The sequence below is a fragment of the Coprinopsis cinerea genome, assembly GCF_000182895.1.
Source record: "Coprinopsis cinerea okayama7#130 chromosome 3 map unlocalized cont3.3, whole genome shotgun sequence".
Lineage (NCBI taxonomy): Eukaryota > Fungi > Basidiomycota > Agaricomycetes > Agaricales > Psathyrellaceae > Coprinopsis > Coprinopsis cinerea.
In genome coordinates, this window is record NW_003307542.1 from 2357527 (window position 1) to 2371547 (window position 14021).

General features: G+C 51.3%; 6 protein-coding genes across 6 annotated transcripts; 4 read left to right on the forward strand and 2 right to left on the reverse strand.

Moving 5' to 3' along the window:
• Window positions 1-87: 87 nt before the first annotated feature.
• Window positions 88-3162, forward strand: CC1G_06855 (endosomal P24A protein; the record flags this gene model as incomplete). Its single annotated transcript, XM_001830537.2, has 15 exons — window positions 88-252; window positions 306-321; window positions 375-804; window positions 852-1026; window positions 1077-1229; window positions 1281-1310; window positions 1360-1492; window positions 1546-1630; window positions 1683-1775; window positions 1832-1905; window positions 1963-2048; window positions 2101-2209; window positions 2263-2425; window positions 2488-2651; window positions 2710-3162. The coding sequence occupies 15 exons, from the start codon at window positions 88-90 to the stop codon at window positions 2775-2777; spliced, it is 1944 nt and encodes a 647-aa protein (XP_001830589.2). The 3' UTR covers window positions 2778-3162.
• A 41-nt stretch (window positions 3163-3203) lies between these two features.
• On the reverse strand, window positions 3204-4970 carry CC1G_06856 (tyrosine-tRNA ligase; the record flags this gene model as incomplete). Its single annotated transcript, XM_001830538.1, has 6 exons — window positions 3204-3361; window positions 3415-3651; window positions 3703-3868; window positions 3922-4276; window positions 4337-4626; window positions 4680-4970. 6 exons carry the CDS (start codon window positions 4968-4970, stop codon window positions 3204-3206), a joined length of 1497 nt encoding a protein of 498 aa, XP_001830590.1.
• A 168-nt stretch (window positions 4971-5138) lies between these two features.
• CC1G_06857 (40S ribosomal protein S23) lies at window positions 5139-6370 on the forward strand. The gene is made up of 6 exons (XM_001830539.2): window positions 5139-5322; window positions 5373-5450; window positions 5507-5571; window positions 5690-5881; window positions 5937-6092; window positions 6171-6370. Exons 2-6 carry the CDS (start codon window positions 5444-5446, stop codon window positions 6186-6188), a joined length of 438 nt encoding a protein of 145 aa, XP_001830591.1. The 5' UTR covers window positions 5139-5322; window positions 5373-5443; the 3' UTR covers window positions 6189-6370.
• Window positions 6371-7575: 1205 nt separating this feature from the next.
• CC1G_06858 (hypothetical protein) lies at window positions 7576-8674 on the forward strand (the record flags this gene model as incomplete). Its single annotated transcript, XM_001830540.2, has 4 exons — window positions 7576-7767; window positions 7969-8181; window positions 8258-8343; window positions 8497-8674. 4 exons carry the CDS (start codon window positions 7576-7578, stop codon window positions 8672-8674), a joined length of 669 nt encoding a protein of 222 aa, XP_001830592.2.
• Window positions 8675-10032: 1358 nt separating this feature from the next.
• CC1G_06859 (kyphoscoliosis peptidase) lies at window positions 10033-11643 on the forward strand (the record flags this gene model as incomplete). Its single annotated transcript, XM_001830541.1, has 1 exon — window positions 10033-11643. The coding sequence occupies one exon, from the start codon at window positions 10033-10035 to the stop codon at window positions 11641-11643; it is 1611 nt and encodes a 536-aa protein (XP_001830593.1).
• Window positions 11644-11811: 168 nt separating this feature from the next.
• CC1G_06860 (phosphatidate cytidylyltransferase) lies at window positions 11812-14000 on the reverse strand (the record flags this gene model as incomplete). The annotated part of the gene is made up of 7 exons (XM_001830542.1): window positions 11812-11989; window positions 12042-12232; window positions 12294-12645; window positions 12696-12877; window positions 12929-13152; window positions 13212-13813; window positions 13873-14000. The coding sequence occupies 7 exons, from the start codon at window positions 13998-14000 to the stop codon at window positions 11812-11814; spliced, it is 1857 nt and encodes a 618-aa protein (XP_001830594.1).
• Window positions 14001-14021: the final 21 nt, after the last annotated feature.

Here is a 14021-nt window from a genome sequence, read left to right on the forward strand (position 1 = left end):
AGGCGAGGTTAGGGTTACAATCCCACGTCGAGTTTTGATCTCGACTTGGAACGCAGGTTATCCCATTACTCCGACGTCCTAGCCAGGATGCGCCTAGTATCTGCAGCAGTAGCGGGTATATTGCTTGCACAACCCTTACAGGCCTTCTATCTACCAGGCGCTGCGCCGCGTGACTATGCCGAGGGTGACCAGGTCGACCTCTTCGTCAATGCATTGACCCCAATGCTCTCTGGTTCAAGTGATGCAAAGCTGGTATGTAAATTAGAGTTGTATATAAGCGAACAGGTCACTGAGACATTCTGAAGAAATCTCTCATCAACTGTGAGCCAGACTGTATTCGATGAATAATTCCGGGGAATTGACCGTCAATTCAGACGACTACTATCATCCGAAGCTACGCTTCTGTGAACCCAAGGATGGTCCCAAGAAACAGCCAGAGTCATTAGGGTCTATATTGTTTGGAGACAGAATCTTCAATTCACCGTACGACGTACGTGTTCAGCTACTCGTCCCTCCGGCGTCTATTCACCGGATATTGCAGATCAAAATGCTTAAAGATAATGGAACGTGTAAAGCTCTTTGCACAGTCCCTGATGTCACTTCTGAAGAGGCCAAGTTTATCAACGACCGCATTCGTGAAGATTATGCTCTCAATTGGCTAGTAGATGGACTACCTGCGGCAGAAATGAAGCAAGATGTGCGGACGGGAGACGTGTTCTACGACATTGGTTTCAACCTCGGAGACAATGAAGGCGTCAACCAGAACCTTCCTGTGCTAAATAATCACTATGAAATCATGCTCAAGTCAGTTGCCTTCACTATAGCGTGCTGTCGTTCTGACTCTTGCCCAGCTACCACAAGCCGACCGAGAGTACCTACCGCGTCGTCGGTGTTCTCGTATGGCCAGGAAGTATCGGTGGGCCTCAGGACGGTGCTCCTCGATGCGATGTTTCTGAGACGCAGCCACTCAAGCTTAATGAAGATGGTACTCAAGCGGTCCGATATACATATCGGGTAACGTGGATGGTGCGCCCCATGCCCGTTCATCTTCATACCGCCCAGCTGACACAGTCTAGGAATCCGACACTCCATGGGCAACACGTTGGGACAACTACCTCCACATCTTCGACCCCCGAATCCACTGGTTCAGTCTGATCAACTCTCTCGTTATCGTCGTCTTCCTGTGTGTTATGGTGTCCATGATCCTTGTCCGAAGTGTTTCACGAGATGTAGGTCATTATAACGTCCGTATAAGTTTTATATGCTAAAGGATATCCTAGGTTGCTCGATATAACAATGTCGATCTTAATGTATGCAGGACTGTAATCCAACCGAGTCCTCTACTAAACCATTTTCCAGGAGGACGTGCAGGAAGACTGGGGATGGAAACTCGTCCATGGAGAAGTATTCCGAACACCACGCTTCCCCATGCTCCTGTCCATCATGTCTGGGAATGGAGCCCAGCTTTCCGCCATGGTTGGCGTAACCCTAGGTAGGGGATGAAGAGATGGACTGAGCGTGTGTATCTTACGCATTGCTTTCTAGTTTTTGCCCTGCTAGGCTTCCTGTCACCGTCCAACAGAGGCTCTCTTGCGACAGTGATGATTGTCGTCTGGTCCCTTTTCGGAGGGTAAGTTGATTGGTCGCTGATTATGGACAACCTGAACCCTGACATTTCATAGAATTGGTGGCTACATCTCTTCCCGGGTCTATGCCTCACTGGGAGGCTCTAATCGCAGGAAGAACGCCTTCCTTACAGCCACGATGTTACCCACGTTAGCACCCTCTATGTCGTATACCAGGAAGAGCTTCTGCTTATACGCGTCCCTAGTACAATCTTTGCAATTGTTTTCTTCCTCAACTTCTTCCTCATCACCGCCGGCTCCTCAGGAGCTGTACCTTTTGGTAAGCCAATCATAGCGCAGGATATTACCTTCATCTTTTCCTGACCACCAATTTTAGGCACCATGCTGACCATCATCCTTCTTTGGTTCGGCATCTCTGCACCTCTGTCGGCTGTTGGAAGCTATTATGGTTCCAAGCACGGGGTAGGGTATCTCGTTCACCGAAATCTAAATGTCGATTAACACGGTGTCCCAGGGCATTCGTCATCCCGTCCGAGTTAACCAAATCCCTCGACAAATCCCCCCTGTGCCATTCTATCTTCGACCATGGGTTGCCGCTATCCTCAGTGGGATTCTTCCTTTTGGTGTGTCCGTTCTTTCGCGAGTCTTTCGGCTGTAATAAACTGATAAAAATCAGGTGCTGCATTCGTCGAACTCTACTTCGTCTTGTCGAGTCTATTCGCATCAAGAGCGTACTACGCGTTTGGTTTCCTTGCGCTGACAGCAGGCGTCGTCTCCTTAACCGCTGCCACCGTGTCCATTCTCTTCACCTACTTCGTGCTCTGCGCTGAAGAATACCGGTAAGCATACTTACCCTCCCAGCCGTTTTGCGACTTGCCTCTTAACCTTCGGTTCCAAACAGGTGGCACTGGCGATCCTTCTTCGTCGGCGGAGGTAGTGCCTTCTGGGTAATTGCTTATGGTCTGTTCTACTGGGCCACCCGCCTCTCCTTGGAGTCGATGACGAGTAGGATCCTCTACCTCGGATATCTCTTCCTCATCGCCCTTGCAGTCTTCTTGACAACTGGTATGATGCCCTGCCGCCTCTGTGCTTGGTTAATTTCGTTTGCTAATTCCTCGTGCAGGGACCATCGGGTTCGCCGCTTCCTACTGGGCTGTCCGTCGGTTATACACGGCAATCCGGATAGACTAACCCTTTCGCCACGCGAAGTCCTCACGCACCATCCATTCGTTCGTACTTCACGCCAACACGCGTCTGCGTGTGTTGGCTCACACATTCCTTTCGTCGATTCCAATTTTCGGATTTAATCAAAAAGCAGAGCTGGATCTAGGCAAGCGATTACAGCCCATTTGCAGGACTCGCAAGAGGTGTGGCGACAAATCTCTATCGGTATATTAGTCTATATAATCGCGGACAATTAATTTATCATGAATAGTACTGGCGGCTAGGGCGGCTGGTGTGAAGAGGTCATTATGCGCTAAGGGCTAGGATAGACGTAGAGTGGGGGATTAGTAGAGCCTGATGAGTTCATCCAACCTCTCGGAGAAGTAGTTCTAGGCTCTGTTTATAGCACATGCGCTCGCGTTGCGACCAGCAAAAGTCTACGGGAAGCAGTGATCACTGGGCAACCAAGACCGACAGTTTATCCTTGCCAGCTCGCAAAATGGCAACTCGGCCATCTATAAGCTGATTTTTGGAAATGGTGGTTTTGATATCTGGGACTGGGGAGTTATTGAGATACAGTCCGCGGGAGGCGACGAGGGAACGACCAGCGGCTGAAGAAGGAAAACATGAGCAACTGAAAACAACAGGGAAAGAGTCGACTTACAGTTCGACGCTACCAGTCCACATCGACTGGCGAGTTTGACCACCGGTGTTGACTCGACCAGTTCAGCTTCGGGGATGTACACCAATCGGGGGTCGGATGAGTCAAACGCAGAGGTGATCTGCTCTGTGGTGAGTCCAGAGTAATCGGATTGGGCTGAACCGTCAGGACTGGCAGAAGCCGAAATGGAAGTGGGGAAGAGGAGGGATGTGAGAGTTTGGGCACGCTCAAGGGCCGATGCTAGCGAAGAATGTCAGGTTCATTCGAGATGAGTGAATAGAACGAACTTACCTCCATGCACCATCTCTGTGACCTCGGCTGCCAAGGTCTTCTGACCTAGTCTCAACTCGGGGCGAGCATTGTGGGTCTCCACGATTTCGGCAATCTTGGGTCGGGGAAGGAAGGTAAAGAGGTTCAGGTAGAGAGGCAAGACGCTGTCGGGTGACTTGAAGAAGTACTTCATGATACTGTTAGACAAATTTGGAGGTCAGAATCCAGGTATACACGTACTTGGTAGAAGTCGAACACGCTCGTCAAGTTCTCGTCCAACCAAACGGCGTTTCCAGCACTCTTTCCAAACTTCTCACCGGACGGGGTAGTCAAGAGGGGAGTGGTGATTCCAAAGGCGTCGGGACTTGTGGTGGGTGGCGTTGCCTCCTTTCCGGTGCCTTGGGCTGTCGAGGAAGGGGACAGTTTGCCAATCAACTCGATCCCGGCAACGATGTTTCCCCACTGGTCAGACCCTCCGATTTGGATCGTGCAGCCGTGGTTCTGGTTGAGATAGTGGAAGTCGTAGGCTTGAAGTAGCTGATACGTGAATTCCGTGAAGGAGATTCCTTGCTGAGAAGACAGCCGAGCTCGGACACTGTCGAAAAACGGAGAAGTTGTGGGCTCAATCAAGCTGCGGCTTCCACGAACGACCTACCTCTCCCTATTCATCATCGTGTTAATTCTAGCATGGATACCGACAACTTGGAGGAAGTCAAGCATGCTAAACTTCTCGTGCCAGACATGGTTGGAAACAACTTTAACCTCCGGTTGCGCATCCCGCTGAAGACCGAGCCGACGAGACGCATGAACGAAGGCGCGTTCGAAGAAGTTGGTAACGGAACGAGTGAGTCCAGCGATATTGGCGTTCAGCTGCTCGGTCTGCTGTAATTTCCTTTCGGTGCTTCGACCTGACGGATCACCTATACGACCTGTCGCAGAACCAATCTACTCTGGTTAGCCAGGGAGAACGATGGCAATTGAAAAGGTCGAGAACTTACCAAGGGTATAATCTTGTGGCCGTGTAAATGGAAGTGGGCCAAGCAAAGCAAGGGTATCAAGTGTCCTATATGCAAAGACGGGGCAGTTGGGTCTATGCCGGTGTACAGACCTTGGGGTTTGGCCTCGAGCGCTTTTGCCAGGTCAGCGCGTCGTGTCACATCCTGGATGAAGCCCCTGGCAGTAACTTCGTCGAGCACCGCTGAGCTGTGGTTTAGACGCGCATGGCGTCTCAAGACAGGAGCCAGTCGCGACTTGGGCGTTCTCGACAACGACCAGACATGCCACAGCATTGGAAGAACCAAGGCAAGAGACCGGCGGCTACATTTTCGATGACGTTGGATCCGGCGTCTGGGCAACGCCTAGAATACGGCCTGCTCCCTATATAACCTCAAGTCCTTATACATATTGCATAATTCCCTCGTCCTTATCTACGCAGTGTTACTCTGTGCTATCATTCGGGTTACCTCGAGCTAAATACCCGCGAATCCACCCAGACATGCGCGAAAACGCCCTCGACGATGCTCGACGCGGCTCCGGGGCACGGTGATTGCACCGGGGTCTCGGGAAAGGAGAAAGCGCCCGCCGGCATCCACTCAGTGCCGAGCGGAGTTGAAGCAGGCTATATAGCTGGACTAGTTTAAGGTTCACAACAGACTTGAGATACACGTGACTGTCTGATCCCAGCCAATCAGGGTCAAACAAACGGCTTGTCGTCGCCTCGTTCTCCCTCAGCAACCCCTTCTCATCATCGCCAGCGACGACAATGGGCTGTATGTTCCCCCTCTCCTCGCCTCGAAGGACGTCCTGTTGATCGCCTATTTTTTAGCCAACAAACCTCGCGGATTGCAGGCAGCGCGAAAGCTCAGGACCGACCGACGGGACAACCGATGGGTAAGTTCTTATCTCCCCAACGACGACTCGCCAAACATCTCGATAGCGCCTGCCGAGCAAGAGTCGTCGTTGGCTGCACATAGGAATGATTTTCTAATACCTTTGACCCGTTTGACAGGCCGATAAAGGCTACAAGAAGCGTGCCTTGGGCAACGTTTACAAGACCTCCCCCACTGGAGGCTCTTCACATGCCAAGGGCATTGTGCTCGAAAAAGTTGGCGTCGAAGCCAAGCAACCCAACTCTGCCATCCGAAAGTGTGTGCGAGTCCAACTCATCAAGAACGGCAAGAAGGTCACTGCTTTCGTCCCCGTACGTCGACCACCTGATCGCACGCTATGAACCTCGGACTGACGAACTCCAACAGAATGACGGTTGCCTAAACTTTGTCGATGAGAACGACGAAGTCCTCATCTCCGGTTTCGGTCGTAGCGGCAAGGCCAAGGGTGATATTCCCGGTGTGCGATTCAAGATCGTCAAGGTGTCCGGTGTCGGTCTCCTTGCGCTCTGGAAAGAAAAGAAGGTCAGTTCGCGACCATTATCCTCTAGTCGATTGTTCCACTGCCAATAAGAAACTGATGCAAATTCGTTTCGTCAACAGGAGAAGCCTCGATCATAAACTGTTCGAACTACCATATCCCGCTTCTGTATCATATCATTGAGCACGCACCAATCAAACATTCAGCTCACCAACGCTTTCGAGGTTGCCTTTGCGTCGCTATGAATTATGGGGACGTCATTCCCCAGCCATGTTGTAGTGTTCCATCTCTATGCACAATATGACCCATGCTTTCCTCCGATTCAATAACTCATATGCTCTCCCCACCCTATTAGGACGCTGTCCCCAGGATATCGCAACATCATAGCCTGAAGTGTTGAACCGCGATCCCAGTCACTGTAACCGTTGTATCTGCGGATCATACTCAGTGTCCCCATCTCGCTGCGTCAGGTGGACGACTGTGGACGACTGGAATGGCATTGTGGAAGAACCGCCGTCGTCAGCCTATCCTTCCGGTGCTCTCAAATCGTTTAGACGTGTTTCGGCGATGAACGGGGGTGGTTCTGCCCTGTGTGTAGGGGCCAGATCAGTCTGGACCACGAGAATGCTCAGGGCCGCATTTGCCTGACTCTGACTTCTCAGGTAGCTTGCCACCTCCCAGATATTCTTGTAAGAGGCAGAAGCCTCAGATTCTATCAACACAGCTATGGGGCAGTTTCGAGGTTCCGATCATCGAAAAGACACCCGACTTGGAGCTCCCAGCCCTCGCCTATGTATCAAGTGAGGCTTCGAAACAGATCAAGCCGCCACCACTATAATCGCCCTCGACTCTAGGTTCCAGTCAAGCTTTTGCGGTTGTGAATTTGGCGTGGCGAAGCATTGGGATGTTGGTACATGAGTCGCGAAGATCGGTCAAGACTCACCTTGCTTTCCCTTTTGTAGCTCAGTTGCTCCGTCCAATGTCCAATCCACGTGTCCTGCCCCTAGCATTGTCAGCAAAATATGGCTCGCGGATCACGATTGCAAGACTTACCCGGCTCTGTCGATCCACTACCTGGGGAGAACAGAAAGACTGAAGGGACTGGTAGTGAAGAGGACGGAAGAGTAGAGCGAGAGTCCGAGGAGGCAAACCTTATGCACGAGGGGGGCAAGAGGCGCGGCAGGCTTCATACGAGGTAGTTACAATCAGGTCAATTTAGATTAGCATAACGGCCTTAAGCCGCGCATCTAACCTACAGGCATCAAACCTTCCTACTCGTGCTTAGCCGCCCCCGCCGTTGGCGAGGGCGGGAGGGCACGCGGGTGGTAGACGAACACGCTACGGACAATATATAGAATAGATTAACATAAGTAAAGTCCGCCTAGAATATACCGTTCGATAGGACTATAATATGACTTTCATTCATTCATTCATTCGATCCACTACCATTCAGACTGGTGGCACTTGCAAGGCTGTGTCTTGTTCAGTTTCGCACATTTCTATGTAATGCTTTCGCCATGAACGACCATGGGGAGAAGTGTCCGTGTTCTGACCTTAGCAACCAAGGGAGGGTTAAAGACAGAGAACTCCAGCACCAATGAGCTTCTGGTTTATACGACGCCGTCGGGTCTCGACTTTCGAGCAACGTTTCAACTGCGAGTTACCCGCGCCTCTTCCGGGAATGGGATCGCTTATAGCGTGATTCAATCTATGACCTTGGTGAGCAAACGTCACTTAGGGTGAGCACGCCCGCCTGCCCATCTATCGAGATTCGAATCCACTTGACTCCATGCATCAGGACTTCAGGACCGCGACCGTCCCGCGATATCCCGCTCTATTGTTCTCTCGAAATAGGAATTTGAAGGCCTCGAGATTCCCCCCACTCCTCGAGGGAATAATTCACAAAATGACTTGGTATAGGGTGAGAACAACTGGGACATGTGGGCTTTTGAAGAAACGGGGTTCAACGAAACGCTGGAACCTACTTCACACGAGATTTTGCACCCTCTTCTCGTGGTGCACATCGAGTTGGGCCCAACCCGCGACATCGCCATAAGGCCTTCCCGAGCCAGGGATGCAACGTTCACAGTTTTACTCGGGTCCCTTGCGCGCCGCGCATGCTTGATATGCGTTGTTAGAAGGTTTAACCGACAAAAGTCTCATCGACCGACCAGTCCCTTGATTTATTTTATTTTATTCATTTTTCCAGGCGGTGGCATTGAGGGGCGATGTGCACGAGAAGCACGAAAAGGCAATCGGGACCGTTGCACTGCAAGGAGTTGACGGATTGCGACCGTATGTTTCTTTGATATAATGTTTCCCTCGAGGAGTCGATTCTTCGGATTCCGTAAGAAGATACGGCTTCCCAGGGGGTGGGCGAGCTGAACTGGTTCAGAGGAGGTATGGCGACGTTAACTGGAGATAGATCCGTACACGAATCTCGAGAAGCACGCGAGCGAGGGACGATGCTGCCCTTAGAGAGGCGCCCGTTGGGATGGAACGGGGATATCTAGGTGTTAAAATCTTCAAACGGGAAATGACGACGGTGAACTTGAATATATGGGCTGAGATCATTCCTGCACAAAGACCTGCTTTCCCCAAGAGGAGATCGTCGACAGAGGAATAAATTTTCGTCGAGACAGAAAATCACGAACACGCCATGTCGAGTTGGACATCGTGCCAATTGTACGTGTAGCGTTTGCTGTTTGCAAGCTGACAGTAATCGGAAGACTGCTCGTTTGAAGTGTACAATAAAGCTTTTCAAAAAGATTTGCACTTCACGTGTAATAAACGTCTAAATGACAGGGTTAATGCACATGGTCTTCAGGATCCGTCGAGGCAGTGATTTCGTACGGTGGAGCGGAGACAAGTTGAACCCACGAATTTGTCGGGAAAAGCTGTTCTACGCATCCTGAAATCATGAGAAGAGGTGTTTCAAGGCTCGAGAGTGACGACGTCCCTGTAACTTTCTTTCCTTACTTCTCGACTCGAAACTCTTTCGCGACCTATCCACCTAAAAGTCACCGTGCCATGAAATGCACACACGCGAGCATTACGGATTACTCCGAGGACTACTTACATTCCTTGCCCTATGGTCGATTAAAGTGCCCGCGCTTGTACATGAATGCACACCCACGCATTTTTCGGAAAAGAGAAAGATGTGCCTTGTTAGATCCTGCTTGGGATGGTAACAACCCTCACGTAGCTGTTGAACGTTGAAACCTCGAGGAAGGTCGAGCCTGGATCACGGTATCACTGGTTCGGCAGGCTCAACTGTTCAATGAGCCTGAGGACATCGGTCCCGTCTCCACAGTTACTAGAACGGTGCTTCTTGGTGCTGTAAGATGCAAGGGAAATGGCGGAGAGTTGGCATCGCTGATTTGGTATGGAGCTAGAGCTCAAACAACACACTGTGATCCGGTATGTGCTCGACCCTGAATGACGCAACGGAGGAAGCTGGAAAGGCATCCCGATGTGAACGACTGATGAAATGTGGGCGGTCATCGCCCACAGGCCTCATTCAAGCACGTACATGTCAACAAGAGATCGCGTTCAGAATATCGATACCGAGTGTTAGTTGGTAGGTGCAAATCAAGGGGCACTGTTAACTTCGAGTCAAGAACCGCGGCGGCGCAGTTCGGCATTGCCATCAGCGCCTAAATTTTGATGGCCTGGAATTCGGATGTATTTACCCTTGTAAGAAAGTTGTAGTAAGAAAGGTGGATGACTAGGACCTGACGGTCACTTCACGGGACAAATCTCCTTCGCAAGCGGCTAGTTTGCTCCGTAACGAAGGTATCGAGCCAATCGAGTCATAGTTTCAATACCTTGGCACTGAAAGATCTGTTCAGTTACTTCACAGCTTGCCTATATCATTACCAGCACCCACAGGGGGACGACAAGTCGCTGGTAGATTGAGGCCAGCTTTGCATCTCGAAGACAGAAAAAAAGCACAGTTTGGGCGCTTAATCTGGATCCTTTGCAATGCCACCTCCATTGCCCAAGCGCCCACCACCCTCCATTCCAAACCGCGACCCTGAACAGGGGATTCGAGCCTCTGTAGTCAATGCTGGAGAGGCGGAATTTGTCCCTTCTAGACCTGGTTCAATCAAGCGCTCATGCACCGTACCTGGACGCGCCGTACCGCCGATCCCACCTCAGAGGAATACTGGAGACTGTAAAAGTGTTCCAGAACCGCCTTTGACACGCATTTCAGGCAACGATGACCTGAAAGTACGGCTAATGGCTCGCAAGCCACCACCGCCGCCTGGCCCTCGAAAGGTGCGCACGATAGGTGTTCCTCAACACCCCCCAAGGCTCCCAAGCCAGGAGGCTGTTAATCAACAGGAGGATAACACCATGCAGCCGCCCCATTTTCAGGTGGACTACTCCGAAAGTGAAGAGGATGGAAGCTTGGGATCACACCCACAACCTCCGGCCGCCCTTGCTCAGCGAAGGCTCCCCCCTATGCTTAAGCCCGTTTCACCACCTCCGGTGATCAACCTATCCACCAAGCCCAGACTGCAGCGCCCACTAGTCACCTCCGCTGCGAATGGAACTCACTGCACTCAACATATACCGCACACTCCAACAAATTACTGCCTGAAATGTTACAATTTTGACGGAGTAGACCAACACGCCTCGCTATTCCCAAAGGAATCAGTCACATCCCTTACTGAACTGGCTCAAAACCTAACCGGCCCATTCTCCACCGAAACAGAGAAGGCAAGGGCCATTTTTGCCTGGCTCCATTTTAACGTCAGGTACGACGTTAACTCGTTTTTCTCCGGGAACATACAAGCAGCGACCCCGGAGTCTACGCTACGATCTGGGTTGGCAGTGTGCGATGGGTATGCTGGCTTGTTCGTCCGATTGGCTCAGTTGGCCGGGTTGCAGAAGGTAGAGAAGGTTGTTGGACACGGGAAAGGGTGGGGGATAGAGCCATTAGAAGAAGGGGCAATGGTTCCTCCCCCAGAGATGAACCATGCATGGAACATCGCGTACCTGGATGGAGAGTGGCGTCTAATCGACGCTTGTTGGGGTGCAGGAGCGCTAAACGGAACAACCTATACCCAGCACTTCAATCCCTTCTGGTTTACCGCCGATCCACTCGAGTTCGTGAAACGCCATTACCCTACTGAAGATCCGGCCTACCAATTGATACCTGACGAGACGGGTGGCCCAGTATCTTGGAGGGAGTACATGGGAGAGCGCAAACGCCCTATTGTTTGTCGCGACTTCTATGCAGCCAATCTAGACGAGTACACATTACAACCCGCTTGGGACGGCCTCCAAGGCGGAACGACACTCGCCTTCTCGGTTCGCAAACGATGCGAGCACATGTCCACAGCTGAAGCGGACAACTACGTCATGCTAATCGATACCAACGACAAAGTGAAGACGCCGATGTATCTCAATGACGAAGGGGCGTGGGTCGCAACTGTCCAGGTTCCTGCAGGCTCTGTGATTTCACTCTACTACGTCAAGTCCATTGGAGAGCAACCAGGGAAAGGAATCAGGGTAGAGGAATATAACCATGCAGTCGGTCGAAAAGCCATGCAGTTCGGTGCATACGCGCGATGGAATGCGATGTAACGACCACCGTCGGTACCCAGACGGGCTCAAACTCTTAATCAGATCATGATGGTATTAGTATTGAGAATAGATCGTAAAGCACATGAGCATAACATTATTATAAGGACAAGGGTAGCTTGATATAGTACCAAACAAACGTCAGAGTCCAGTCTCCAAAGGGTTTAAAGATCATCGGGGAACGGCGATGCCTTGCTTTTCCAAGTAGCGTACGAGATCACCGATGAGCTCTAGTTGCTCATCGACGGTGAGGTTGCTAACGATGGTTTGCAGGATGCCTCCGACCGTGACGTTATTTTGACGGATCAAGCTGCTGTAGTAAACATAGGTGAAGACGCCCATGAGGAACCTAGAAGGAAGCATGAACGGCAAGTCCTGATTAAATGATAGATTCTGCTTACTGGCAATCCATGCGGTCCGTCATTCCACCATGGCCTGGAATACTTTGGCCGAAGTCCTTGATGTCGAAGGCACGCTTGAAACCCGATGCAAAGAAGCCTCCGAAAGGAGCAACAAGAGAGGCGAAACAGGCCAGCACGAGGAGGTGGAGTTGGTACGGAGCGTAAGAAATGGAGGTGATGGACTGGCCAGACTGGATAAAGGAATGAGGTATTCAGAACCACATACAACGGGAACAGTAGCATCCAACGTACAATAGTGCCGAGCGCGACAGACAGGGGCTTCCACAATTCCAAACTTCGCCAGATGAAGACCGGGTTCGGGTTGCAGGACATCGCAGTGAACGCGTTGGTTCCGAGGTCGTGGACGGGGCAGATCATGTAGTTGAATCGCATGAAGTAGGTTCCCCACAACACAGCAAAGATAATAGTGCTGAAGAAGGCGCCAACGAAGCCTTCCACAGTCTTTTTGGGAGAGAGCTTGATCAAGGGTGTTCGCCCCATTGTCTTACCCCAGATGTAGGCGAAGCAGTCGTTGCAAACAACGAGGGAAGCGGGAACCCAGAACCAAATCAGACCTTCAAGGATATTGTTGATGATGAAGTGGCTAGATAAAGAATGAGCGACGAAAAACAGCACAGTATGAGGGATGCTTACCTCGAAAACACGATAATGAGCAAACTCATGTGGACCCAGCAGAAGAGGCCGAATTGTTGCTTCAGGTATCCCTTTTTGAGAGACATGACGAAGCCCATGAAACCGATGATGTAGAGGGTGAAGCTGATCATTCGGTGGTTGGTAGCGAAGGGGAGAAGCTGAGCATCTGCGAATACGACATGCTGTGAAGTTGACAATTAGTTATCGTTCTCGTACCCACAGTGGCGACGTACCTTGAAGTAGTAGATGATGCTTTCACCATACAGGAAGTAGTTGGTGACAGCGAAAAAGTACCAATTCAACGTCTTGCTCCAGGGGTCTTTGCCCTTCAACTCAGGTTTGTTCTCCTTCTGGTCCGCTGACTTGAGCGAGAAGAGTGCCGTCACTTCACGGTATACCAGAGTCGAGCAGAGCATGACCAGCACAATCATATACGCGTGACCCATGAGCAGAAGACCTGCATAATAACGGCATCGTCAGCGGAAATGGTATATCCACCCTCGCATGGGTCCGTACCAATGAATCCAAAGATCATGACGAACGTCCAAATGACACGTTCAACAACATTTTGTCTTTTCTTCACCTGTTCTTCGTCAACTGGTGCTGGAGGATGTGCAACGGGTTTGACCACAGGTTGTTTTAGCGGTTCGATGACGGCGACTGGTGGTGCTTTGGTAGGTACCGCTGCTGCTTTCGGTTGTGCGGAAGGCGCTGGCGTCTTCGCTTCTTCGTTAGCTGGCGGGGGTGTTGGTTGGGCCAATTCCTGGTGGACATGGCCGTTGATGTTGCCATTGGAAGCAGGGCGCGATGGGATTGGTTTCTCGTCCTTTGGTTTTGCTTCCGCGACGACCGCTGGTGGAGGTGGAGCCGCGGCGACAGGCGTCTCCAACTTCACAGGGGCTGCAGGCGTTTCATCTACACCGCTTTCCGACCTGCTCGCCGACGTAGGTGTCTCTAGAGGTGTCGAGGGCGTCGAGGGGGATTGCGAAGCGGCTTGCTTGGCAGCAGCTCGGGCTCTGGACCTCTCTGCCTTTTCTTGTTGCCTGCGTTCCTGACGGGCAAGGCGACTAGCCTTCTTCAAAGCCGACTTGGTAGGCTTTGGAGGCTCCTCCGGGGCACTAAGGGGAATCAGTGAGAACTTTGAATTGTCAAAAATGACGCGACGGAGCTGAATTACCTGGATTGAGCTGGCTCCTCCTGGACAATTTCCTCTTCACTTTCTTCACCAGACTCGATTTCTAGAGCTTCATAGGCGAGTTTTGAAGCAAAAAGGGATTGACCAGCTGGCGCATTGAAGCGGCTCATGGCTACGTGGACGAAGAAATC